This window comes from Syzygium oleosum, unplaced genomic scaffold (assembly GCF_021117445.2).
Source record: "Syzygium oleosum isolate NSW1041296 unplaced genomic scaffold, Sole_v2.1 Sole_v2.05, whole genome shotgun sequence".
Classification (NCBI taxonomy): Eukaryota; Viridiplantae; Streptophyta; class Magnoliopsida; order Myrtales; family Myrtaceae; genus Syzygium; species Syzygium oleosum.
Genome location: NW_026607489.1, coordinates 13,325,442 through 13,350,727, shown reverse-complemented (window position 1 = coordinate 13,350,727; position 25,286 = coordinate 13,325,442). Strand labels below are relative to the sequence as shown.

The 25,286-nt window shown below is 42.4% G+C and overlaps 4 protein-coding genes across 7 annotated transcripts; 1 reads left to right on the top strand and 3 right to left on the bottom strand.

Annotated features, from left to right (window-relative positions):
* Positions 1-953: 953 nt before the first annotated feature.
* On the bottom strand, positions 954-3,887 carry LOC115693376 (uncharacterized protein At5g02240). Of its 3 annotated transcripts, none has more exons than XM_056311248.1 (9): positions 3,644-3,884; positions 3,311-3,397; positions 3,012-3,067; positions 2,568-2,663; positions 2,354-2,431; positions 2,095-2,157; positions 1,839-2,012; positions 1,392-1,487; positions 954-1,203 (listed from the first exon to the last, which is right to left on the bottom strand). In XM_056311248.1, exons 1-9 carry the CDS (start codon positions 3,807-3,809, stop codon positions 1,132-1,134), a joined length of 888 nt encoding a protein of 295 aa, XP_056167223.1. In that variant the 5' UTR covers positions 3,810-3,884; the 3' UTR covers positions 954-1,131. The 3 variants fall into 3 exon arrangements, with proteins under 3 accessions (XP_056167223.1, XP_030476214.1, XP_056167224.1); XM_030620354.2 differs by having other exon boundaries at positions 3,012-3,070; positions 3,644-3,882; XM_056311249.1 differs by lacking the exons at positions 954-1,203; positions 1,392-1,487 and adding an exon at positions 1,494-1,684 and having other exon boundaries at positions 3,012-3,070; positions 3,644-3,887.
* A 4,388-nt stretch (positions 3,888-8,275) lies between these two features.
* On the top strand, positions 8,276-8,611 carry LOC115693394 (RING-H2 finger protein ATL66-like). Its single transcript, XM_030620380.1, has one exon. The coding sequence runs from the start codon at positions 8,276-8,278 to the stop codon at positions 8,609-8,611; it is 336 nt and encodes a 111-aa protein (XP_030476240.1).
* Positions 8,612-10,614: 2,003 nt separating this feature from the next.
* On the bottom strand, positions 10,615-13,335 carry LOC115693377 (uncharacterized). The gene is made up of 2 exons (XM_030620355.2): positions 11,505-13,335; positions 10,615-11,011 (listed from the first exon to the last, which is right to left on the bottom strand). Exon 1 carries the CDS (start codon positions 13,027-13,029, stop codon positions 11,554-11,556), a length of 1,476 nt encoding a protein of 491 aa, XP_030476215.1. The 5' UTR covers positions 13,030-13,335; the 3' UTR covers positions 10,615-11,011; positions 11,505-11,553.
* Positions 13,336-14,537: 1,202 nt separating this feature from the next.
* Positions 14,538-22,338, bottom strand: LOC115693375 (GBF-interacting protein 1-like). Of its 2 annotated transcripts, none has more exons than XM_030620353.2 (10): positions 22,076-22,338; positions 20,765-20,808; positions 19,881-20,037; positions 19,514-19,646; positions 18,708-19,300; positions 17,314-17,641; positions 16,681-16,945; positions 16,456-16,548; positions 15,638-16,099; positions 14,538-15,106 (listed from the first exon to the last, which is right to left on the bottom strand). In XM_030620353.2, exons 1-10 carry the CDS (start codon positions 22,266-22,268, stop codon positions 14,768-14,770), a joined length of 2,607 nt encoding a protein of 868 aa, XP_030476213.1. In that variant the 5' UTR covers positions 22,269-22,338; the 3' UTR covers positions 14,538-14,767. The 2 variants fall into 2 exon arrangements, with proteins under 2 accessions (XP_030476213.1, XP_030476211.1); XM_030620351.2 differs by having other exon boundaries at positions 19,872-20,037; positions 22,076-22,337.
* Positions 22,339-25,286: the final 2,948 nt, after the last annotated feature.

Genomic DNA, 25,286 nt, shown 5'->3' with positions numbered 1-25,286 from the left:
CTTTGTAGTTGTCAGCCCGGTCAACGCCGGAAGTCAACGAGACGGGTCAACTCTCAACCGCCATGGGATTGGTGTAACGTATCGGGCAATGGCATGGTTTTTCAGTATCCAGTCTTCTTGGCCGTGTCCGGGGCCAACATTCTTGGATTTTCCCTCGCTTTTAAATTTGTAATTAATTTGGGCAAAAACTACCAAAAACCTTAAATTACACTCGCTGCGACACATTTATCGAGAACTGCTTGTACATGTGCGTGACACATTTACCGTCTTTCGAAAATACGTAAATGAGAACCGTTAAAAATCTGCCTACATGGACACCAGAAAGCAAATGGTGTCGATATTGCGTCTGCGTGGCTTAAGTAAAATAAAAACGATGTTATTTTGGCTAAAAAATAGTATAACGGAACTTTGACGGAGGGGAAATGTGTCATTTATATACAGGTTTATGATTTTTTATCTCACAAGAAAAAATTTACGGTAAATATGTCACAGTAAATATAGTTTGGTGTTTTTTTATGTCACAAAAATGAATTCGAGGTAAATGTGTCATAGTGGACATAGTTTGGAGTTTTTTGTGGCTTTCACCCAATTAATTTTACAAATGCAAGAGTACATACAATAAAAAAAAAAAATTCTAGTTATTCTTCGGTTTACTAATTTAGAGGTGACCATTGACCATAATGACAACCGTAATCAAAACATTATGCTATCTTGTTAACAAAAACATCATATGCCTGGATGGTTGACCGATTTCCATTCTAAGATCGTAGCGTAAGCGCCTTTCTAATGCAATATGCTAGCAAAGGTCAAAGATTCAAATTCCGAGCACTTCCCTTTAGAACTGCACCATATGTTCTCTCGTGTTCCTATGTCCCGTGTCTCGGGTGTACAGTCCGCCTTCACCTGATCATCGCCGATCAGTTTCCGGATGGCTTGAGTTGTCCGAGAATCGATTTTCTAACAGATCCCATGATAAGTAATAGCACAAGAGAATGTCATACAGTGTCAAGATCTCCCAAGACCACAACTACTTGCTGAAACTTTCTGTCTTGGAGTTGCTGAGAAGAACCAATAGAAAGGATTATAAAACAGAAAAATTGGCAGGAGGAGGAGAATTGATCATCACAGCTGCTATTCAGCCTTCTCCATCAATTTGACTAAGCACTGCTTCCAATCTGATACCTTCTCTTCTCCATTAACAACCTAGCACCAAGGCAAAACCTTAGAACTCTGATGAGGCAACAGAAACACTTTTAGTTTATCCAATATACATTTTAGAACGTTCCAAACTGATTGAGCTAAAACGTAGATACCGATGTTCGAGGAGAGTTTTAAGTTTATCCATTTACAGGAACCTCTGCGATGTAAAAGAGGCAAATGGTGACTGCTACCTCAAATGCAAATCCTCCTTGAGGGACTGCGCTGAGCGCTTCCACACAAATCATAGCAGCATCTTCCTTGCTGAGACTTCCCTTCGCCGAACAACCCTGTAAATGAAGTGTACGAAATAAGTTGCAAGAAAAGAACAGTTTACAGACTCTTCTAAGTATCACCTTTGTCCAACCATTTCAAACGAGAAAATACTTGCAAATTACTACTTATGTGTGCCTCCTGATGATTTTTTTTCTTTCCAGCGAATCCAGTTGAATGAGATGGATCCTTCCAATTTACAAATTACCAATCCCTACGATCACAGGCCATCAGTGGAAAGAGGCAATCTGTTCCCCAAATCAAGAATATCTCATCACATGGACTTCGCTTAAACAATACCAATTTCATCCATCTTTATTAACAAAGAATTAAATATCAAAAACACCAGAGTAAGACTATAGCGGCACCTCATCAAAACGAAAGCCTTGTTCTCCACCCGGAGTATCTTGCAACGCGCCAGCCCTGATAATGGTGTATGGTAGTCCTGAAGCCATCAGCTTTGATTCATCTTGCTCAGCCAATTTTTTTGAAGAGCCTCTCATCATAGCTTGAATGCCACTTGAACCTTCATAAACGGACAACTGCAGCCTCATTAAACAATAACATTTGATACGCATATATTACCCGGAATGTGTCTGTCTACAGTGTTCAAGAGAGAGATACCTGAGATAAGAGAATTACGTGTTTGATTCCCTTCAAGCTCCCAACATTATATAGAAAACCTTCCTGTAAGAGGAGAAACAAAAGGGTATCGATAATCAAGATGGAACTAACTGAAAGCGAAAAATCAAGTGTAGAGCAGGTATTTTATTCCTTGTTATTTAACAAGTTATGCAAAGTATTTCCATATTCATGCAGGAAAGACAACATAAGGTGAGGGCACAATGGTAAGGACAGAATGAAAGAAAGCACATCAACATACGGTTGGACATATGATGGCCCGAACTCCTCTGAGAGCTCTATCGAGGAATTGATTGCTATTCGTGTCTCCAGCCACTGACTTTGCAAGGAAAACCATAACTACTTAATCGGATATTCCACCCAAAAACAAATTAACATAGATTAAAAGGAGCGCTGGAAGCAGAGATGAGTGACAACAGAAAAGAGATGCTGTGAGTATGCACATCTTTGCTTACCTCAACATAGTCTCCAAAGGCCTCGTTGGCCATCCGCTTGTCTTTGACCAATGCCTTGACTCGAGTTCTTTTAACGATCAGTGAAAGAATAATCATCTACATAAGCTAGAAATCACAGGAATCAGATACTATAATACAATTAACTCAAAAGTGTTGGAAGAAGAAAGAACATACTTTAGAGGGGAAGAAATCAAGTAAATGGGACATTGGCAGAGAGTCAATAAGTGAACTCTGAAAAGGATGCTATAAGAGCAAAGAAAACATTTCGCAAATTTAAGCACAGGAACACTCCACGGGCTTTACTAAGCTAGAGAAATTACTTTCGGACAGAAAAAGACACCCTGAAGTTCCTGTAGTGCATATGTGCAGAAAGAACAGAAATAGCAAGTACTTCTCCTTTCTATACTGCCCATGATGGCTATTGACATTAAGTTTGAAACGAACCTGACCCATTTCACTATCTCCGTCTGTCACTAAAACAGCATCCCTCGCTTCTTCTTCTTCTGAGTTCAAAACGGAAGGGCAAATGCATCAGCAAACTCAAAGCACCTACAAATTAGAACAAAGCAAAAGCCTCACCGCAATCCAAACACAGTTAATTCTATGGCACACTCTCGCAATTTAGTTATTGTGATTAACTCATTATGCACGCTTCGTGCATCTAACTACGCTTGCGTATGTTCATTATCCCAAGCTGAGCACAAAAAACAAAGAACGAAAACTGAAAGAAACAAAAGCAGAACCTTGATTCTCATCCTCTTCATCCACACCAGACCCATCCATGGGAAGAAGATCAGGTGCTCCATACCATTTTCGTAACTTAGGCCCTCCTGAAATTAAGGTCAGAACAAGCAATGAACCAGATGTTATGCTTCTAATTTTCCTTCTTAAGCACACTGCTGAGCATCTGATCTGTATGGTTTCAACCACAAACGAAACATCTTGTGACTCCACCTTTAAGACGCGCACAAACTGTTTCTAAGAATGAACCCGATCGGGGAATAAAGACAAGACCGCATCCAAACACAGAAATTGAGGCCAATTAAATATGCAAGCGAGAAAGAGATCAGTAGTACCCTCGATGTAATCAAGAATCTGATCGAAAAAGCCGATTTTCTTCTTGGCAGAGCAACCAACGAAGACACGCTTCTGGGTGTTGGAGAAAACGGACGAGGAACGGTTGACTTGTCTGATTAATGAGCCTCGGAAAGACAGTGTGGAAGGGAGAAGAGCAGTCGCCATGGATAAAGCTCTCTCTTTTCTCTCATCCAACCGTTTTTATTCCCGCGGGAAAAAGAAGAAAAAAGAAACGGTGAACAACGACTCTGTTCCAAGCGCCCTCAAGTTGGATTTGTGATTACAATGGGCTAAACCACACAAATGGTTTCTCAACTTTAGACCAAACTTGCAATGCCCTTTTTGAATTTTTAATTTATTCAATATGATTCCTAAATTTTTAGTACATATTTAATTTGATCTCTTGATTATATTAATATGTCCGATGTTATCTTTCTATCAATTCGAGTTCAAGAAATTTGTTGATTTGGCTTCCAATCCGATAAGTTCGAAAGTTGAACAAAAAAAGAAGTTACATATGGATTATCTACGTAAAATATTCAACTCAAATTAAAATATAATAATTATTTTAATTTGTTTAATTGGTTCGATTTGGAAAAAGTATTATCCATGTTATTTTGTTTGATGACGTGGATTATTATATTCTGATTTGAGTTGAATATTTTACGCGAATAATCCACGCGTAACATTATTTTTTTGTCCACCGTTCAAACTTACCGGGTCGAAAGTCAAATCAGCAAATTTCGTGAACTTGAATTAATGAGAGGATAATATTGGATATTTTAATATAGTTTAAGGATTAGATTGAACATTTAACATAAGTTCCAAGATCACATTAAATAAATTTAAAACTTGTGGACAACATTACAAATCGAGCCAAAGTTCAGGAACCACAATAAACAAATTAAAATTTTAGGGATGACATTTCACGTTAGACCAAAATTCAATGATCATTTGTGTAATTATCCCATGAACACCACTTTTCTAAAAGTGGATCAATGCCATACGTATGATAGTTGACAAGGGAAAAATGAAACGCCAACCCCTCCCTCGTTCCAGTAAATTCTACACACGGCAGCGAAGAGAGGGACTTCTAATTCCCCTTATTCAGCATGAGCTTCTGAATATGATCCATTTCAAGATCAAAAGAAGCCTCTTTTTGCTGCCTGTGCAAATTTTGATGATCAAGGTTTTTCGTTTGGCAGCTTTCTTGTTTTCCCATTGTTCTTCTGCTTGTCGATTATGGAGTTATTCAGCTGAATCACAGTTTTTGTTCTTTTGATCCTTACCGGAGAGTGAATGATTTCATGCTTCCCGGGAGGACCCAGATCATGATTTTCATCTGTGAGGGAGTGATCTACTTGAGATAGCTTGTGTTTCTCTAATTTCAAGAAGCTCCTTTCGCAACTTTTTTATTTTTTTTGAAAAGAGAAGGACAACATCAGAGCATTGGTCGTTTTGATTCTCACCCCTTCCCTTTTTCTTTGTGGGATCAGGGGACGTTCAACAGTGCTTAAAGAGAGTGAGGTTTGGGAGTTTGTTAAGGCTCTTGGAACTGTTCTTTCCTCCAAGTTCTTGGAGTTTAGGAAGCTCCCACATTTGACTGATGTTTCAACCCAGTTCCCATTCCATTTCTTGTTCTTTTTGGACCTTGTTTTTAGAGTGGTTCATAAGGCAAATCTTCTTGTTGTCAAATTTGCTTCTTTGTTTGTTTTTCCCCCTTTTTGCACACTTCAAAATCTGTTGCTTTGGCCTGTTGATATCTCATCTCTTGTTCGGAGCTTTTCTGTTTATCCTGAGTTCTAGGCTTCTAGCCCTCACAATCCGGGGCACGAAGGTTTGGCTATTCAACCCAAAAAAGAAAAAGATCATCACGGTCTTGTCAAGATACTAGCAAACTTCTCCACACAAGATATGCTGCGACTAGATAACCTAGCACCGACCCGTTTCAAGGTTTGCTTCAGATATCATGTGAGTCGCTTGATCGCTGTCGGTGCTACCATTTCTCCTACCTGTAGGCAGCAAAACTGAATTAGAGTTTTCGATGAGCGTAACCATTTTACTGTGCAGTTGGATCCTGATCCTTGAGCTAGTTTATATGATTCTGAACTTCAAAAGTTACCGGGCCGAAGTGAGTGGAATGACCCCAAATGGTGTGGGAACCCTCAGAATCATGGCGAGCAAGTAGCTACAAATAGCTTACAGAGGTAATCCAATTACTGACTGTCATGAACCATTTGACATGAACAGGCCATAACTGAACTTGTCTCTGCTTTTCAGACCGAAAAAAAAGATATTATCTCTGCTTTGACAGGAAGCACCGACCCTAATTTCCTAGAACAAGTGAATGCAGCAAATGTTTGACGTCGTTTCTTTGGCTACTCGGAACCCCGATGCGCAACTACATATGAACAGACAAGTGTACAGGCACGCACATGCACACACCGACACGCCGATCACCGATGCACACAGACTCGCTGCTGAAGTCGTGAGTTATAGGTGCAGCAGTTAAATTCTCCTACGCTGTCCCTAATTCAGTATGGGGCACATCGTTTCAGAGTAGAAGCCAATCCATTCCTACTGTCCTACCCAGCTCTCCGCGAAACCTCGCAGAGTGCTACGCCTGTGCTCATGTTGAACGCCCCAGGGTAGCATATCATATTAGCTCCTGGAATTCACAACGGTGACATTATAGTTAGGATATACAACAAATTTCCATATTGTAAGAGGGTAACCCCTCTCTTTGTATACCATTGCTGGCTTGGGGAAGCACATGTCATGGCAGATTCGGACCGCAACACAACCCTAACCAAGCAACGGCTCATACAACCAGTATCAAAGAGCTCAATTTGTTAGGCACGGCATCCAATTGAATACATGGCACTGTTCACTGAAAGTCTATCTATGCTCATGATGATAATATTTAGCATTTCAAAGATGTTTCTATGAGTACCTGTATCGACAATAGTACATTCTCCGCCTGCAAAAATCATATCAGACTCCTTGAACGAAAACTCTCCCTCGAATTCCATATCGAACGGATGAACCTGCAGGGCTAAATGTTCACGTCTTGCTCTAGTTGAAAGCGCATCAATGATCTACGCATTTGGTACTCTAGTGTTTGCTTGCTTCCGTAGTTTTGCCTTCTCAATTCCCATCTGGCCCAGTTATGCAACAAGTAATGTACCACCGACCATTATCCAATTCTGGCATTGACCCACCCAGGATAGTGATTTCATGTAGCCGAGTAAGTTATGATAGCAACAAGAATGAAGGCGAGCTGTCCTCGTCACGAAATTCCTCAGCGAACTTCAGGAAGCACTCTTTTGCGAAAGACAGTTCCACGTCGCCTGTACCCAAGCAAATCGACTTTTAGTCCAATCTACTCGGACATTATACCAAACAAGATCAACACGAGGTCATTATGAGAGATTCATTCAACTTACAGCAAATAAACAAACCACCCGCCTGGGTGGTGTCGCTGGAGCGGGCGCTCTTCCTCTCGCAAAAGGTTGAGCGTTCGAATCCCGGGCGCCGCAGGGTGACTTAACCGGTGGCACGTGTGTGGTGGCTAGCACGTGTCGCCCCCAGGGTTTACCCCCGGCTGTCGGCCGTGCAGGGGTTCCCTGGGTTACCAAAAAAAAAAAAAACAAGCTTAGCACCCTTCTGAACAGCAGCCTCAGCATGAATGCGGGCACGAGCAAGATTATGGTCCTCATCGAGAGTGACTGATAAATGGCAAAGTGCAATCTTGAACTGCCCAAATTCAGTCACTAGTCAAATTGGAGAACATAACAGGAGATTACCGTGGTCTTACTAGTTTCATTTCACATGGAGTCATCAACTTCACTAAAGCCAGAAGTTACGACCCATTTCGCATCCCAAAAGACAAACGATAAGAAACAGAAGATTACACCCAGAAAGGTTTCAGCTTTTAGTTGAATAGAACCTTTGTCAAACTGGGTAATCGGACTGGATTCCAACCAGAGCAAAATCCAAACTTTAAGCTGCCAACTCTAAAGGACCAATCAAACTGTTCTTGGAACAAATAAAATAATGCATTTCTAAGTCTTTCGTCATTCGCAATATATTAGAAACAGCGTTGGCTTTCAGAGTAATAATAATCAGCTGAAGTATGTACCTTCAATTTAACTAGTATCATGGTCTCGCTTTCTCACATTACCCGTCTCACTGTCTTAGTTCTTGTCGTGCTGCTAAACTTCGTTTGATGCAAAGTTCATCATGTGAGATACAAATTGCAACCGAGCAAAGCTTGTGAAATAACGTAAAACATATATGCATATTGGTATGCATATTCAACACTCATCACATAATAACACATCAAAAACAAAAACACAAACTTAATCAAAATGCAGAGAAACAACCTTTTTTTTTCTCGTTTTTCTCCCCTTTAAATTTAGTTAAGGAGAGTGCTATGTGGCTAAAATATGCTATTCCTTAATAAGGTTTAGCACATGAAGACACAAAGTTGGGATCTAATTGATATCCCCGGGAGAAACACCCTTGTAATCTCCATCAACTATCAAACACCCTACTCTCGGTCATTGAAAAATTTCCCCAATCCAGTTCACACCCCCACAATCAACTCATCACCACCAAGCCACAAGACCATGTCCATATTTTACTTTGGCATTGCACTGGTCATAGCCATAGCAGTTACAACAGCAACCTACATCGCCACTGTCCTAGGACTGCTCGTCTACAGGTTCTGTTTGTGCAGAACCCAGAACTCCGTTGCGTACTCGTACTCGTACTCGGTGTCCAGGGTGAAGTACACCAGTGAGGCAGACGGTCAGGCCGAATGTGTTGTGTGCCTGATGGGGTTCGAGGAAGGTGAAAGCATCAAGCAGCTCCAGCAGTGCAAGCACTTCTTCCACTCCTCTTGTATCGATCTGTGGCTCTACTCGCACTCCGACTGCCCAATCTGCCGAACTTCGGTCTGTTGATTAGAAATTTCGTTCTTCAATGTTGAGTCATTGATCACAGGACAGAAATCCCCAGGGACCCGTGCAAGGTAATGGACTCCCCGCTTATAATATGATCCTATTATTGTAGCCTTTATGTATCTTCTTGTTTTTGATAATATGTAAACTAACGACTCTGATCAACTAAATGATGGTTCATAATACAACCTATCAAACAAAGGGATGCTTTATTCATTAAAATATCCAATTTCAGGTGAATTTCATTCTCCGAGAGCGCCCAAGTGAGAGGTTTTACTTAAAACGTCCATCCACAAGCCGCTACAAATATGTTTAGGATTAGCTCACACACCTTTCTTTTTTCCTTTTCAGGATCTCTCTTTAGAATATAACCTGTAGAAAGTTATTTTCACAGATCGTGCGAATCTATAGGGCACCATATCTTCTCAAATTCGACGAGTCACTTTGTCTTTTGAAAATGCACCTTCAGAATTACATACCATCCGATTACTGTGAACTGTGATTCCTCTCTTCAAGTTTTGCAGAATGGTTGACAATTATGTAAATTTTCCAAGATAGGATGAAAAAAGCTGCAATTTTCAAGTCTCGTCTAAATTCTTCTCGGGATCACCAAGGATTCACTCACTCTCTCTCTCTCTCTCTCTCTCTTCTAATCTGAGACTCCCGTCTGTGGTCTCTGCTTTTACGGGAGAATCATTTTGATGAGAGTGAATGTGATAGGGCACTGTGGATGACAATCGAGCTATGAATGACACCATTAGTTGACCAGAGACCGCGTCAAGAGTGGTCCAATGGAGTGTAAGATAGTGTACTAGGTAGACGGGTAGGATGGACATGATCTATGCATGGTTGGTGAGTGACAATTGCAGGACCAACCCATTGGCCCTAGCCCATCATCCCATCATATAGCGTAGGGTCGGCGACGTTAACACCTTATCTTGACAGCAAGATTAAATTTTTTGGTCAAGGATAGAAAAGTTCAAGCAGTAGCTGAATCATCCACCTTGAAATGTCGTCCTCGTTCGGAAATGATCAGACGATATGTTTTTATATCGATATTGCTTATATTGATGATGCTAATTATTTCTGAAATTGATCGAAAGCCATTCAACTCTTAGTTATAATTGAGGAAGGATCCCGAGTTGATGGGAGGGCGACCCCCACAACATCATTGCTTGTTAGAGGATCTCGTGGTGAGAAACCATTGTTTGGTGAGACCCGGTGACCACAATACACGAACACCGAGAGCAAAGAGAAAAGGAAAATATCGCCCGTAAAAAGTGTTATGCTCAAAGCATCATTTGTTGCAAAAACGAGAAATCTTTGCTTTCAGTTGGGAGTTGAACGCTTGAGGGACATTCTCCGAATTTGGCATTTTAGACGGGCGATGATTCGTGAACAAGGGTTCCATCAAGAAACGAACCGACCATTTGACAATGGTATTACTAATAATCTGAATTGTGAAAACAAAACCATGTGATAGCTTCGGTTGATAATGCAACACGTCCACGGTGAAGATCGAAGATGTACGCTACATTTCGTATATGATTGACAGAAAAATTGAAGAGAGCACAGTTAGATTTCGAATATACATCGAAGATACGCTCTTAGAAATGAAGAGCCAACCGATGTTGAAATGGAAGGGGGAAGCTCAAAAGGATCAAAGATTTCACTATCCATGTCCACAATTCGTCAGACAAGGCGATACTCTTCCCAAGTCTCGGTCACTTAAAATTTGTATTCCTTTTTTCTTTCTGTCAGCACCCTTTTTGGATTACCAGTTTCAAAAGGAGGAATTATTATGAAGACAACGGGCTGAACGCCTCGTTAGTCGGGAAAACTTTAGGACAAATGGCGCCCCGAAACGCAAACCGAAGATCGATGATGCTGGAGAACACATGGCCCGGGAGACTCACCTTAATCATTCTAACGTACGCGAAAGTCAAATCACATCCGGAGGAGGGGAAAAAAGGGAGGGAGTACGTGTCGAACTTTGTACATAGAAAGAGCCCCGCATCGGGCAGAGTGCATTTCGATGCTCTGTCGAAGCATCGTGGAACGAATTTACATGCAAAAGAGGAGAAGAAAGAGTGAGAGAAAAAGCTTAGCTTGACGCTCTTCTCTCTGATCACGAACGGTCGACCGACGAGGAGAGGCAAAGGACCTGCGGCTTGCCTCGTCTACTCCCCCTTTCTTATGTCTGAACTCTCGTCACATGGGTTCAAGCCATCGTGTTGCATTCCCATTTATTAGCCGGTGAAGCCGGTGACTTGAGACGGAGGGATCTTGTGAATCTCACGTAAAGTCCACGCATCGAATCGCTCAATTTACAACGAACCGAGTCTAAAGAAAAATTTACCTCTTTTAAATAGTATGGACATTTGAGTACGTGTTGCAACCAACCTGCAAGTAGTACCAGAGAGTCTCATCATTCCCATCCGATTTTAAAAAGTACTCTCAGATGCTAACTCCGTCTACATGAACTATTTTTCATTACATGCATTCCTCGTGTCGGAAATTCTGTTGATGAAATGGTGTCCAATATACGCGTTCTGCTTCGTTGACGAGAGCTCGATGACACTATCGCGTCTTTTGCCGATGATGACTAAGGAAAGACATTTTCAGTGATGGGAAATGATTAAGCGACAGTTTTAAATATATTATGAGATTAACAGCATGTTCTGGATCACAAAAAAAAAATTATAAAATTATAGTGGTCTAGAAAATGTTGCAACTCTCAAAATGGTCCAAAAACTGTCATGCTAATAAAGCCTGCGATGAAATCATGGATATGCAGGAAAGTAAAATTCCCCGAGTTGTCAATCTAAATTTAGACGGGGCTAGGTCACCAAGATTCTTAACCATCCCAAAAACATAGAAATCGCAAAGGCTTTACCTCGGACATTCATCATTTCCTAAAATGCCCTTCACGAGACCCGAATTTATCAGTAATGTCCAATGTGCGTGAGATTGTCCAGCTCGAAGAGATCAGAGCTCGAATAACCGTCATCTTCCTCCGCGTTTCGATCTCTCGCAAAAACGGAACCGCCGCTCTCGCTCTGATCGCTCCTCTTCCTCAACCTCGTCATGATCTCTCGAACGGTCTCCGCGACGTCATTCTCGCCGCGAGCTCTCGTCGGAGCCGCCGCCGCCGCTTCGTCTTCTTCCGGTAAGTTGAACCTCACCGACCTGATCTTCGCGAAGCTGCTCACTGACCTATCGCCGGACGAATAAGGCACGGAGTCGCTCGGGCCCGAGCGCGACCGAGAGAGCGGAGGAAAAGCCGGCTCGTGACCGCATTCGGGATTCGACTTCCTCTCGAAGACGCCGTCGCCGGCTAGACGTCCTACGGAGCTCGAGATCTTCGCGTTCTTCAGTGCATCGCTGCTGGATATGAGTTTGCTCTGGGAAAATGAGATTGAATCCTTGTATATACCTTCGTTCGTGGAGGGCGAAGCCTTCTGGTTCGTGTTCTCGTAGCCATATTTTGATTTCCTCTCTAAAACTACGCCGTAAGAGGCCTTCGCGTTCATCCACGCGCTGCCGGATTTCGATTCTTCCTCCGGAGCGACGTCCTCGTGCACACCGTCGTCGCCCGTGGTCGAAACCTCCGCGCTCTCGTCGCACTGCTTCAATGAGCTCGAAATCTTCGATTTCCTAGAATTCTTCGAAGCGAGGAGAGAATTCAGAAAGCTCGCGAGCCGATTACCCGGCGAGATCGGCTGCTTCACCTTCTTCAGGTCGTCGTAGATTCTGAGCGCCTTCGCCTTGGTCTTCACCAGAGAGAATCTCGCGTCCGACGAGGACGACGTCGGAGGAGGATGTATCGGGGGAGGAGGAGAAGTATCTGACCGTACGGAGGCGCGCGTGCGAATCGGCTTCGGCCATGGCGCGTCGCAACAGAGGGACCGCGCTTTCGCGCCACCCCGAGCCGAAGTCGACTCTGACTCGGACGACGAGAATCGCCCTCCGGAGCTCGAGTTCGAAGAGCTCGAGCTCGAGCTCAGGACGAACGCCGAGCGGCTGTCGGGATCGCTCCGTGGGCGCGCATCGGCGGCCGCGACGGAGTTCCTGCGGAGGACGACCCTCTCGTCGCGCATTTTCTTCTCCATCCACCTCCCGAGCGTCACGCGATTCCTTGGACGATGGGCCAACTTCTCCCCCTCTACTTCCTCTTCCTCTTCTTCTTCTTCTTCTTCTTCTTCTCGTTCTTCTTCAGTAGCGACGGGGTGTTTCCTTCTGGGGGCGCGGGGGTCGCGGAAGAGCGCGGAGGGATGGGACGAACCGGCGCGGGGACGCGGTTCGTCGATGGAGCGATAGATGGAGTCGAGGAGAGTGGAAGAGAAGGAAGGGTGACGATCGTCGCGGGGTCCGCGTCTGCGCGCGTGGTGCTCTCGAAGGGATTGTTCTCGCGTCTGCATCTCTCCAAGAAGAAGCAGAAGGAGGAGGAGGGTTGGAATGAGCGCAGGGAAGGGGCGGACAGACAGAGAATGTGTTTCAGCAGGCTAAAGAGCTATATGCATTTGCAGCACAAAAGGTCAGTCTCTCTCCATGACTATGTCTGGCGGTGGAAAAGCTACAAGGTTGACGAATGCATAGGGATGGGTTTGCACTCTCTCTTGCGAGAGAGAAGATGCGAAAGGAGCGGGGTCGAGTGATTGTGTGGCAAGGGCTAGTTAGGGGTGGCCTCGAGCTAAGGATGGGGAGGACGGTGAATCCACGGATGAAGGGAAGCGTGAAAATGTTTCCGCTTGCTTTCATCGTGGGGGGTTGAAAAGGTATCTTCTCTGTAAGGAGATTGGATTTACGAGGGAGAATGTACCGTCTTTTCGAAGGATCCCGAATCGAAATCTTTGCATCGATTATTTTTATCTACAGGTTTACGGCGCTTTACAAAATTATTTAAGTAGCAAGCGTATTTATCCTTCTCACTCGATACATGATTTAGATCACCCATATTTAGATGTCTTGGGGTCTCTAGGAGCAAAAACCGATTTGTTTCCAATAATTCTACGAATGTATGTGAAATTTGAGAGCTGTGGCATCTGATGAAACGATTAATGACAGGCTCAAAATATTCCCAACACTCCATTGTTAGAGAACAAAAGGTTGACGAGGGAGGGGAAGGAGAGGAGAGAAAATTCAAAGTGTATGGGCCCCCCTGATATTCGAAACCCTTGCTGCATCAGTAGCTACAGTCGAGGAGAAAAAGGGGGAGTTGATTTTTGTTTAGATATTAGCAGACAACTCTTTTAGAACCAGGAATCCCCGTACCAAAAACACGAGAAGGATTATCTTCTGTTCGACTCAATTGTCCCCTAACACTCATTCTAACTTTGGAGCACGAGCTTGAGAAAATTTCAGCATCTCGTCCTAAAATCTCGTGGAGAGACAAAAAGGAAGGAGATGTCACCGCAGCTTTTCTACTCCTCAGCCTCAGTCTCTGTCTCTGCCCCCGTTTCAACAGTCAACTAATGCGGCTCATAGGGAGCTACACAACCTCTCACAACAGGGCAATCAAAGCCGGTGTCGAATTTACCCTATTTCGTTTTTTTTTTTTTTTGCTAAATAATTTACCCTATTTCGTCATTTTCTCTATAGGAGGGAATCGAACTTTTGGCACGGCTGACAAGTAGGTCCCACTCGCACCTCCCGAGCCTGCAGAAATATATTAAGTCAACAATACAGATTCCCTGTCGCATCGTGGGTGACTGAAAGAAAACCAGAGGAGGAGGATTCAAATTTATCAGCACGCTTATCAGCTCATTAGCCTTTTCCCTAGATTTACCTCAAATTCCTCATGGCCATTCAATTTGAACTACACAATCTCAAGAAACTTCAGGCTTCCATTAACAGTACTCTTCAATGTGAAGTTATCGAATTCTGCATTCCATGATCAGACCAACATATCTATCGCCGAGCAACAAAGTGGTCAAGTGAGGATTGCAGCTCTTCAATTTACAAGGCCTCTGGATCATCCTCATCTCTAATACATATACTCAGGAAGCAAAAGATCAACAGAGAAATTAGATTTGATTAAACATGAGACAGATTGATCGAAAATTGATTACAGATGTTATTCGTTTGATAAAAATACTCGAAACTTTGCAAAGGCCACTTCCATTGCTCGCAAGCAGAGGGTCAGATTAACATTTCCTTTCAGAAGTTCGTCGTCCAATTAAGATGCCCCAATTGTGGTTGCTGATAAGCGCCGACTTGAGCCACAGGAGCAGGCGCAGCCACCCCCACTCCCAGGCTCGCCCCTATAGATGGGCTCAAATGGTGTGGATTCGCAATTGCGGCGGCTTGCGGAGACGGGTGGTACAAGCCCGAGAATTGCATGTGCGAAGATTGCGCAGCAGCTGCATTGAAGGAAGCATGCCCAGTGTGGGACGGCAAATATGCGGCATGGGGTGTTTGCCCCGTCATATTGTAGTAGGGGGACTGCATTCCTGGGATTTCTCTAGGGTTCTGCATCCACATTTCAGATGTCTCGGCCTACAATATAGAAAAGATCACAAAGACATGTCAGTGACAGTGACCAAATGGCTACAATCAAAGGGAGTATCATGACTATCAGTAAACTGGGAAACAAAAAGTTCCAGTTAGTCACCCAAACGTTGCATCTGCCCAAGTTGTTGATTTCATAAATAATCATAAAAGAAGGCCAGATTTACGATTAGAAATCCAAATCAAGATTTTCATCCTCAATCCTAACCAATGACTAGCAAAAATTCCTAAGTACAGGATTTTACTATTTCTAAAGAGTTCCAGAATCAGAGTTCAGTAAAATCCGAGAAGATCAGGACCAACATAAAAATCATAGTATAACACCAGATACGACATTTTCCGAGAAGTGAAACTCGACTCATAAACTTGCTTCCGTCAACAAAATGATTGGAACTTAAAGTTCAGTGACTTTTCAGCTACTGGCATTTTTCACCATCTATTGTCACCATTGCCATAACTGAACCTCTTAAAACCATAAGCTACCATGCAGTAGCCACCAGGAAGATTATGAAAGTTTACCTGTGGAGTTGGAACATACAGATTGTTATCCTTATATTTCATTCGGGATGAATCATCAAGCCCAGTTGCACTCCCTACAACGCCAGGAGTATTCACAGCATACCCTGCAGGACTAGCGAAATTGCCAAAACCTGTAGGACTGCCAGCTGGAACAGGCTTAAACTGTTGAACTCCATATTTGAGGCCACCTGTGTTAAGATGAGAAGCACCTCCAGGCATCAACATGTAACTGTTGCCACTAGATGGATGAGGATATGCAGGGTTGCTAGAGTAGCCAGGCATGGCCATAGGGGGAACATAAACAGGCGGGAGAAACTGTCGATATGACATTAGGTTTGGAAAATGGGAAACGTGAACTTGGGGGTACATTTGAGCCACTGGTGGTGGTTGCTGGTGTTGCTGCTGTCCTCCCATGGCTACTGTTGATACCGGCATGCTGTTAGCGGCGTGTGAACTTAAGGCCTATAAATACCAATATAAGTAATTCCAATCAGCATCCAGCAAACATATCGAAATAATCTACAGATAGCTAAGGAAGATACAGAGTGATGACATCTCCTTATTTATTGTTAGCACAATATGCAAGTTTTGAAAACTTGAATTTTACACATTTTAGAGCCCCTTACTGCTCCTAACATAATGAGCCTTCCCGATCCAAAAAAGATAGAAAATTAACGGCAATCGAATGGGAAAAAAACTTCATTACTAAATGCAGGGAATAGTATTTGTGGCATCCCGAAGAAAACTAGGTGTCCCAGCGAGTCTATGGCAAAAGAATGCATGCGATTTAAACATAGAAACATGATGAGCAGATTGACCTCTTGAGGAGATGGTAGGCCCTGTCCACGGACAGCTTCCTCCATAGTGGTTCTGAAGTATGCAATGTCGTACCCAGCCCGAGGATCATAAGCCTGCGTAATAAAAGGCACCATAATGCTAAGAAAAGAGAATACCCACAATCAAAAAGAAGCATCAGGGCACTCCCACCAGAAATTTTTGACAAATTAGACAAAGGAAAACTCGATTCATCAACCGGCACTCACTGAAAAGCTGGGAAGTTCAGGAGGATCTTGCTGCTGTTGCGACTCTGAAGGGGCATTGACTCGGGAGTGATCTGTGACCAATCCAATGGCATTAAATCTGTCTAAATCCTGAGCATCTGCTTCTTCTTTGTCTGTCAGCTGATTATCAGAAGTTCCAGGTGACGTTGGAGAATTTGATCTCGATTTTCTAACACGCTCCTCAACCATGTCCACCTGTTTGAATTCAGAAGTACCGCTAGAAGATGCCGGGGCCGATTCTGACAAACTGCCATCAGCAAACTAATCAGACAACAACTAATCAAAGAGCTAATCTATCCACTTTTTTTTTAATGAATGAAACATGATTAACTCGATTTTACAATGCAAATTCATTTCTCCAGGAAAGGGAAAAGTGCAAGGGCATGTCCGTCAGGAGTACCATCTACCAAAATTTCATAAACTCTAATTTTCTGATTCTAGTCATGCACATGGACAAGATAATGATTAAAACCAAACAGCCCAGAAGTACAACTGCTTTTAGAAATGATGGGTGTATAACTATTGCAAGTTTCATAAATCCAAACTTGATTCTTGAATACCTCACCCAGCCAAACATTTGAAGATAAAAGAGCCGCTAAACTAAATTTGACCAACCTTGCAGCTGACTCCCCATTTAATTCTTCTCTAGCACCTCCCGGAGCAGAATTCCTAGATGTATCAAAGTCGACACCAAAGCTGCCAAAAGTCAGCTGACAGCGATCAGCATCCAGGACTCTTATATGCTGAGCGATGATTACATTCTGCGCCTCGTGAATGTTAAGACGTGCGAACTTTTCTGGCATGTTAGCTACTTGTGAATCAACTCTTTTAAAATTCTTATCAGTAGGAGCAGCAGATTTCGGAGGTGTTCCAATTATCCCTGGATTACTATTGCTTGGCCTCTGGCTGGACTTTGGTTTCCATTCCTTAATTGGCTGGGAAACTGCATAAACATCTCACATTAGTCCTCTGCTGAAGAATGGATCGAGATTCCAGCAGTTGTTTATTTGCTTTTAAACAAATAAAGATAAAATAAGGAAACGAGGAGGTGCACTCCCCCGACCAAATCATTCACACGCGATACACAGTTGACAAAATGCCGCAACATACAATAAGTTGGCAAAAGAGCCGCTGCAATTATGTTTCACAAAATAAGCGACTTAATTATAACTATTTAAACAAGTTAGTTCATTTTAAATCAACCTCCTTGCTTCATCATGAGTTGTAAATCTCAACATGACATGATACAGCAAGAGAAACACATTTGATCCCGCGATGAAATCATAACTCTATCTGTGTACTTCTGCATTTATAGTAAACTTCCGTAAGGGATGTATGAGGCAATACATAGCACAACATAATGGTCTCGGCAGAAGGCCTCCCTACCTCTTTTTTGGTATATCACATCTAGCGGTTCCATCTTCCCCGTCTGTCCATAAATTCAAAGAAATAATCACAGGAAAACCCGTTTCGAGAGGACGAATCAGGTGCAGGGGTTAGTTTCAGATTCACATAGGTGGTATGGAATGAGTTTAAATAAATTCTTTAAGGGAAGTATGAGTGACAATTTTTGGGTATGACACAACATGACAACCTGATCAAAGAATGCGACTTGATCCTGACAAGAAATAGTGAATTCCAATAGTTTTGGTATAAAATTTGTGTCAATCAAATCAGCATAAATCAACTTTCAAGGTCAACCTAAGTAATCCATTTGAGTAAAGCTCATATAGGATCTTCAATAGATAGTCATTACTGGATAAGTGAATTAAGCAATCAGACTTGCACTTCATATACATTAATTGGGTCTATTCCAATCACATACCCAAAATTTATACATGATAGAATTCTCCCCACGAAAACAAGCGGGTGGCCCGCTAGTAAATAACACGCATCACTGAGATTAAAACATCGCTGATGACTGGCCATTCACTGATTTACTTAAAAGATGACAAGACAATCATCCAAAGAAAAGGTTCCCAAAAATTACAGCAAAAGAGATCATATACCTTTCTGATGGCCCACAGCTTGATGTGGCTTGCCACTGAACTGATTGCTTATGGATGATCGGATGCTTGATGTTGAGGCTGAAGCAGACTGACTCACAGCAGTCTGACCAAGTTGGTCAGTCTTAGAGACAGCAGTCAAAGGCTGAAAGGATTCTGAAGGAGTATAGTTCCTTCTCAATGGAGAATTAGAGAAAGAAACACCTGGTTCTGATAAATGCTTGACAGAATCCTCAGAAGACTGTCGCCGCACACCTACAACCCCAACTTCACGCTTAATAGCCCCAACCACAGAAGATGACCTGGAATCAGGAGAGGGAACATGAACAGGGTCTGTTGAAGATGAATAAAGCCCCACCACAGAATTGGTTGACGCTAAACTTGTAGAATGAGACTGGGATTTGGTTGGTTTCGCGGCTTGTACCCGCGAAACTGCGCTCGAATCAGTAACCCTTTCTTGCTCTAATGTTTCCTTCCCCAAAGTGCCACTTGAATTGGCTGGTAAGGCTCGTCGATCTAGCGAGCCAGCAACTTTAAAAGCTGGAGAATGACTCTGCCCACCCAACGGCTTTAGAATAGATGAACTTCCCTTCAATCTGTGCAAAAGGCAACCAAAGACCATTGATATTTCTATGTTCAGTACAAAATTGTCCAAAGAATTAACATAGGAAAATAATCTTTTAATAGAGGACATTAAGTCATCGGCCAGGAAGATAAGGGATTTTTGTTCACAATATCATATGCTATTGAGAATTAGATACGCAAAGCAACACAATGAGTAGACTAACAGAATGATTTAGTCAGCCTACCCTCTATCAGAAGTTGATGATATTGGGTCTGTGGAGGGTTGTGGATGTTCCTCCTGGGAGGCAGCCCTCATTTCCCCATTTGCACTGTGATTAACTCTGTTGTCCCGCACGACACGAAACTCTTTGCTTCTTGCTGCATCAAGTGAATTTGTCCATCAGCCAAACAGATTAAAGGAAACAGACATTTGAATTCGTGACTTGATGTCTAGAACTAAATAACCAAATCCATGTGTCAATAGTCCCCGTCATATTTCATATTAAAAGGAGAACAGCCTCCATATTGTGATGGCTGGTCCAAGAGAATGTATTCAAACAATGAAAGCACCAACTATAATGAAGACAAAAAGTTTTCACATACTTCCGTTACCAGGTAAAGACTTCCTTGCCTGTCCAGAATTACTGGGCAAAGCGTTCCGGGTATAGCCTTTTCGAATGCCATGATCAACTGGTGCAGAGAACTTCCTACCCTGTCCGACATTTTCGAAATGTTTTCTTTGATCGGTAGAACTTGTCTGTGCTGTACTCTGAGACCAAATGCATAACTTATCAACGCAAAGTCCAAGAGCACCAAAACTCACTAACAGGCAAAAGGAGGAAAAGGGAAAGTAAAAAAAAGCTATCTGGTCGTCAAAGGTCACCAAAGAACGTGATGACCTCAAAATGTTTTATTTACAAAAATATGTTTCTCTGGCATCTTGAAAAACCGAGACAAGTATGGACACTACGGAGGCATCTGTATGCTCTCAAGGCTCCAACAATGCCATCCATTAAGTCAACCATCCCACTGAAATGCAGAATTACAAAATGCTTATGCGACATGATTCCCACCAAAGTTCATTTCCATAAATATCAGGGAAAAGCTAAAATGTACAGATCACACACCATTTTCTTGAAAATTGTACAAACTGCATAGTTAGCATCGAGCATGTCCCCATTAGGAATAAAGTCCAAGATATATTACCAAAAGTACACACGTGAGACAGACAAGAAATATCTGTCCAGTCAATTTAAGTAACTGGACAGGATACATTTTTTTTGTTCAAGTCTTCCCAGCCCATATCAAAACAATCACAAGAAGAGGCACGATAGATAGATATAATGTTCCCTCCGCATATAGTTCCTCCAGCCTCATTTTCTCAGCTGTTATATGTTTGGCGATTAACCTAAATATGACTCTGGAAAACTGCCCTTGAAGGGAGATAATCTGCTAACCAGAGTAGCCATAAAAAGGAAAGGCTATATGACCATTACCTCCTTCTTCCTATCCCTTCTTCTCTTCACCTCATGAAATGGATCTGCATAAAAAAAAAAAAAAAAAAAAACAAGATCCCTAGCATCAGCATTGCACGGTTGTTGCAGTCTAAAGAATATGTCGAGAAAAGCTAAAAAAATCAAGAAATCAAAACTGGGAGGTTCAAACATTAAAAGAAAAACGACCATACCACATCAAAAGGAGTAAAGCAATCAAAAGATAACCAAATCAGTTGAAATATGCAACTCGCACCCCATTTCATAGATCAACAGTTTTTAAATTACACAGATATGTCTATAAGAACTCAATGCCAGTTAAAAGATATGCTACTGGCATCCAATTATCTGACCAACAGTTTCTAACTCATCATAAGCATATCTATACTTATTCAGTGCCATGAAGCAACAATCAGTCGCTGTCTGAGCAACACTAGAGTGATGCTTTGAACATGCTGTTGGAACCCAGAGGATAAGAAATGAAACAAACCCACGAACACGCAAAACACTCGTGTCCTATCACTCATGACAGAAGTCCCTAAGCTATTCCATCATTAACTCATTCCAGAATGTTTTCTAAGATAGAAAGCATCCCCCCCCCCCCCCACCTCATCCATTAGATATGCAGTTGTTAACATCCACAAACGTGGTTTTAAATTTCAATGGCCCTTTTCAAACCTTCCTTCAAAGCAAAGCAACTGCGTCTGCAGAATTTTGTGCACATTAATGGATGAGTGGAATGCTTATTTGTTGTACTACGGGGATTTCCATTGCTTAGTTTGCTAGATTCCCTCAATAGCCTCTACTGTGCTTTGAATATATCTGTGCGGTAAAATTAATCAATACCAAACAGAATAACACGATCCCCAAGTCTCCAGCTCATGGCATTACCTCGAACCAGTTTCAAATAAAGTTTGCAATCACAAGCACCTCATCTCACGCATCTAAAGGCAAAGCAATCACTTCACCAGAAGGTAAAAAAAAAAAGAACAGCATCGTTGACGGGTGAATACCAAGAGGAAGTAAAATGGCCAGGATACCAATTCAGAGATTAACAAGGTAAATCTTACGAGCTAAGACTCGCGATCAAAACCACATTTAAGCACTCTCTGCCCACCTTTTAGATTGACTGCTACCAGTACCCAAAAAAGAAAAAAAAAATCAAAGTCAATGCTCCACACCTCAAGTCAAACTCACAGTCAAGAACTCAAACTCCTGCCGCACCAAATCATCGAAACAAGACTCGAGCACGCCACGAAACCTAAAAGGACAGGGGCAATGCGGCGGAGGAAGGGGCGCAACGCCGGGACGGACCTTGAGTGAGCAATTTCTGGGCGGTCTCGTTAGGATCCATGTTGCTCTCCTTGAGGGCGGCGTAGATGTCGGCATCGGAGTGGTTCTTGACGATCTCCTTGATCGTCCGGATGGTGCTGAGGACGCGAGCCGAGAGTACCTGAGTGCCGCCGCCGCCGCCGCCGCCGCCTTCGACCTTGGAAGCAGTGACCATCTCAAGCGCTCGGCCGATGTCGGGAATCAAGAACGGACGACGCGGAGGGGAGGGGAGGGGAGGGAGGGGGACGGAACGGGCGGGGCTCGCTGGCGGAGGACGGTGGAGGAGGGGGGGCGGAGGGGAGACGGCAAAAACCCTAGGAGAGAGAGGTGGAGAGAGGAGCGAGAGGTCGCATTGAAAATGGGCGTGGGGGGTTGGGGGGGGGGGGGGGCTGTGAGCGAACGGCTTTTTGGAGGAGAGAAGCGCTTTTGCGAGCGAGGGCGAGGGTTTTTGAATAGGGTTTTTATTCTAGAGATAGAGAGAGAGTGGGGTGTGTGTAGAGAGATTTTGGATGCTGATGACTGTCGATTGATGAAAATGAGGGGCGCTCTGGGGAATTTGCCCACGGAATTCATGTGAAATCTATTTAGTCGTGATAATGGAAATTACATTTGCATGAATTTTCTTTTTTTTGGGGGGGTCGAACATTTGCATCAAGGGCATCAAACTGAATAGATTCAGCCCGGCCCTATCGCGCGCCTTCTGCTTGCTGATTGGCTCCATCTTTTTTATTGGATGAAACTTGCCGGAATGCCAGAATTATTCACCGATACTCGATCAATATTATTATGCCTTGGGTCAAGCCAATGATTTCAACGAGTCGGGAATTTATTTCGGTAAGGGGTGTCCTCATTTACTACGAGAAAACATGGTGAAGGAGTTGAGGGAACCTGAGATTGGCCACGCTGGCAAATACTTAGGTATACCCTCGGATTGGGGCACGTCAAAAGAGGAATATGTTCGCCTGGATTCTTGGAAGAGTAAATGTTAAATTATAAGGTTAGAAGGACCAATTGTTTTCTAAAGCTGGAAAGGACATTCTTCTGAAAACAGTGGCATAAGCCCTTCCCGACTATGCTATGTCGATCTTCAAAATACCCGTATCTGTTTGCAAAGCTATTGAGAGAAGGATTGCAAACTTTTGGTGGAAATCTACTGATTCCAAAATAGGACTTCGTTGAAAAAAATGGGACATCCTAAAGCTGAGGAAGGACAAAGGGGAAATGAGGTTTAGAGATCTTATTTCAGTTAATAAGGCTATGCTTAGTAAACAAGCATGGGGACTCTCGCAGAACCTTGATTCCATCCGAGGCAAGCTATTCCAAGGTATTCATTTTCATTGGGGAGATTTTTGGCAAGCCAAGAGAGGTTCCAGACTTTCTTGGGGACAGCAGAGTTTGTTATTAGGAAGGGATTCTATTGACAATTTTCTCACGTGGTCGATTGGGAATGGAAATTCAGTAAAAATAGATCTTAGCTAAGGAAGGAAAGTGGAATACAAAAAATAGAGAACCTTTTTTATGATCAGTTAGTTAGCGCAACAAATTCAAACAATTCCAATTAGACCTTCTTGCGCTCAAGATAAATTAGTATGGTTAGGTAGTAAATCAGGCAGCTATACTATTAAAAATGGCTACAACATAATCAGAAGAGAGATTGAACAAAAGCGCAACACCGAACAAACTTCCTCTTCGTACCAAATTCCCAAAACACTTTGGAGAGCTATTTGGACATGCAAAGTTTGCTTAAGGTAGAAGTCTTTCTATGGTCGCTTTGTACTAATGCAATCCCTTTAAAAGAGAATCTATGGAAAAGGGATATTATATTTGACCGTTATGCCCCCCTATGACAACGAGAGAAGGAGACAATTGAGCACATCTTTTGCTCTATCCTTGGACTCAATTCGTTTGGGCTAATCCTAATGTGAATATTCAAATCAACTACCAGGAGATCACGAGAATGGATGTATGATTAATGAACATTTGCATGAGTTGACATATATGCTTTTTCATGGGGATAATTGTCCAACAAAGTCGTAAAACTATTACACGACTACTAATTTAGTCTCAAACTTTTCATCGATACCAATTTAGTCAGAAATATTTTTACGTCTTGTCAATTTAATCCTTAACTTTTCAATTGTGCAAATTTCATCATCTCATCATATTATTATCGAGAAATTGTTTCCCAATATTTCTAAAGGCTACATCAATGTTTTTCCAATCAACAGGACATCCATTGAAGATTTTCCTTTCCGTTCACAACAAATTGGACGGCGCTGAGAGGCTTAGTTCGTGACTAGCCAATTTCATGACGAGCTCTCTGGTGCCTCTTCTCAAGTTTAGGAAAACTGCAAGTCATCCTCCTCGTTTGCCAAACTCCAGCACAATCGAATGAGTGCGTTTAAGTTTCACCTGAAGTCAACGCGATTCATAATGGGATTTGAACCGTGCCAAACCATTTGACTAAAAAAGTCGATGCACGAAACAGATTACGTCTTAAATAATGATAAATCGAAACACAACTATAAAGATGACTCGACACCCATCGAACCAAGCAATCAATGCTAGACTGCACGGTGCCAGAAGATACTCAATCCTTAATTTTACCTATTTAGGCAAAATAATTTTACAACCGCTATTCCATTTGGAAAGACGCAAAATTACACGAGGAAAATAAAAAAAGTCGTGAAATGGCAAAATGATATAAATAATTTTTGAATTTTGAACTGCAATGCCATCTATGAAGTTTTAATTTGTACAGTATGCTACTTGAATTTTAGTCCAGTATGCAGTGTCATTCCTGAACTTTTAATTTATTCTAATGTGATCCCTAAAATTTTAGTACATGTTCAATGTTGTCATTCCATTAATTCAAGTTCGTGAATAACACTTAACATTTTCATATAGTTTAGGGGTTTCATCGAACAAACTAAAAGTTCAGGGACAACGTTGCACATTGAGTTAACGTTTAGGGACCATATTGAATAAATTAAAAGTTTAGAAATGATATTGTATATTGGGTCAAAATTCATGGACCATTTGTTTAATGATCCCCGTGGAATTTTGCGAAAATAGCTATGACTTTCTTATTTTTATCGCTAGCCCAACATGCATATTGAATATTATCTTTCATCCGCAAGGACAAAAGCAGCATCCAATAAAGAAAATCAAGAAAGGGTGGCACAAACGACGG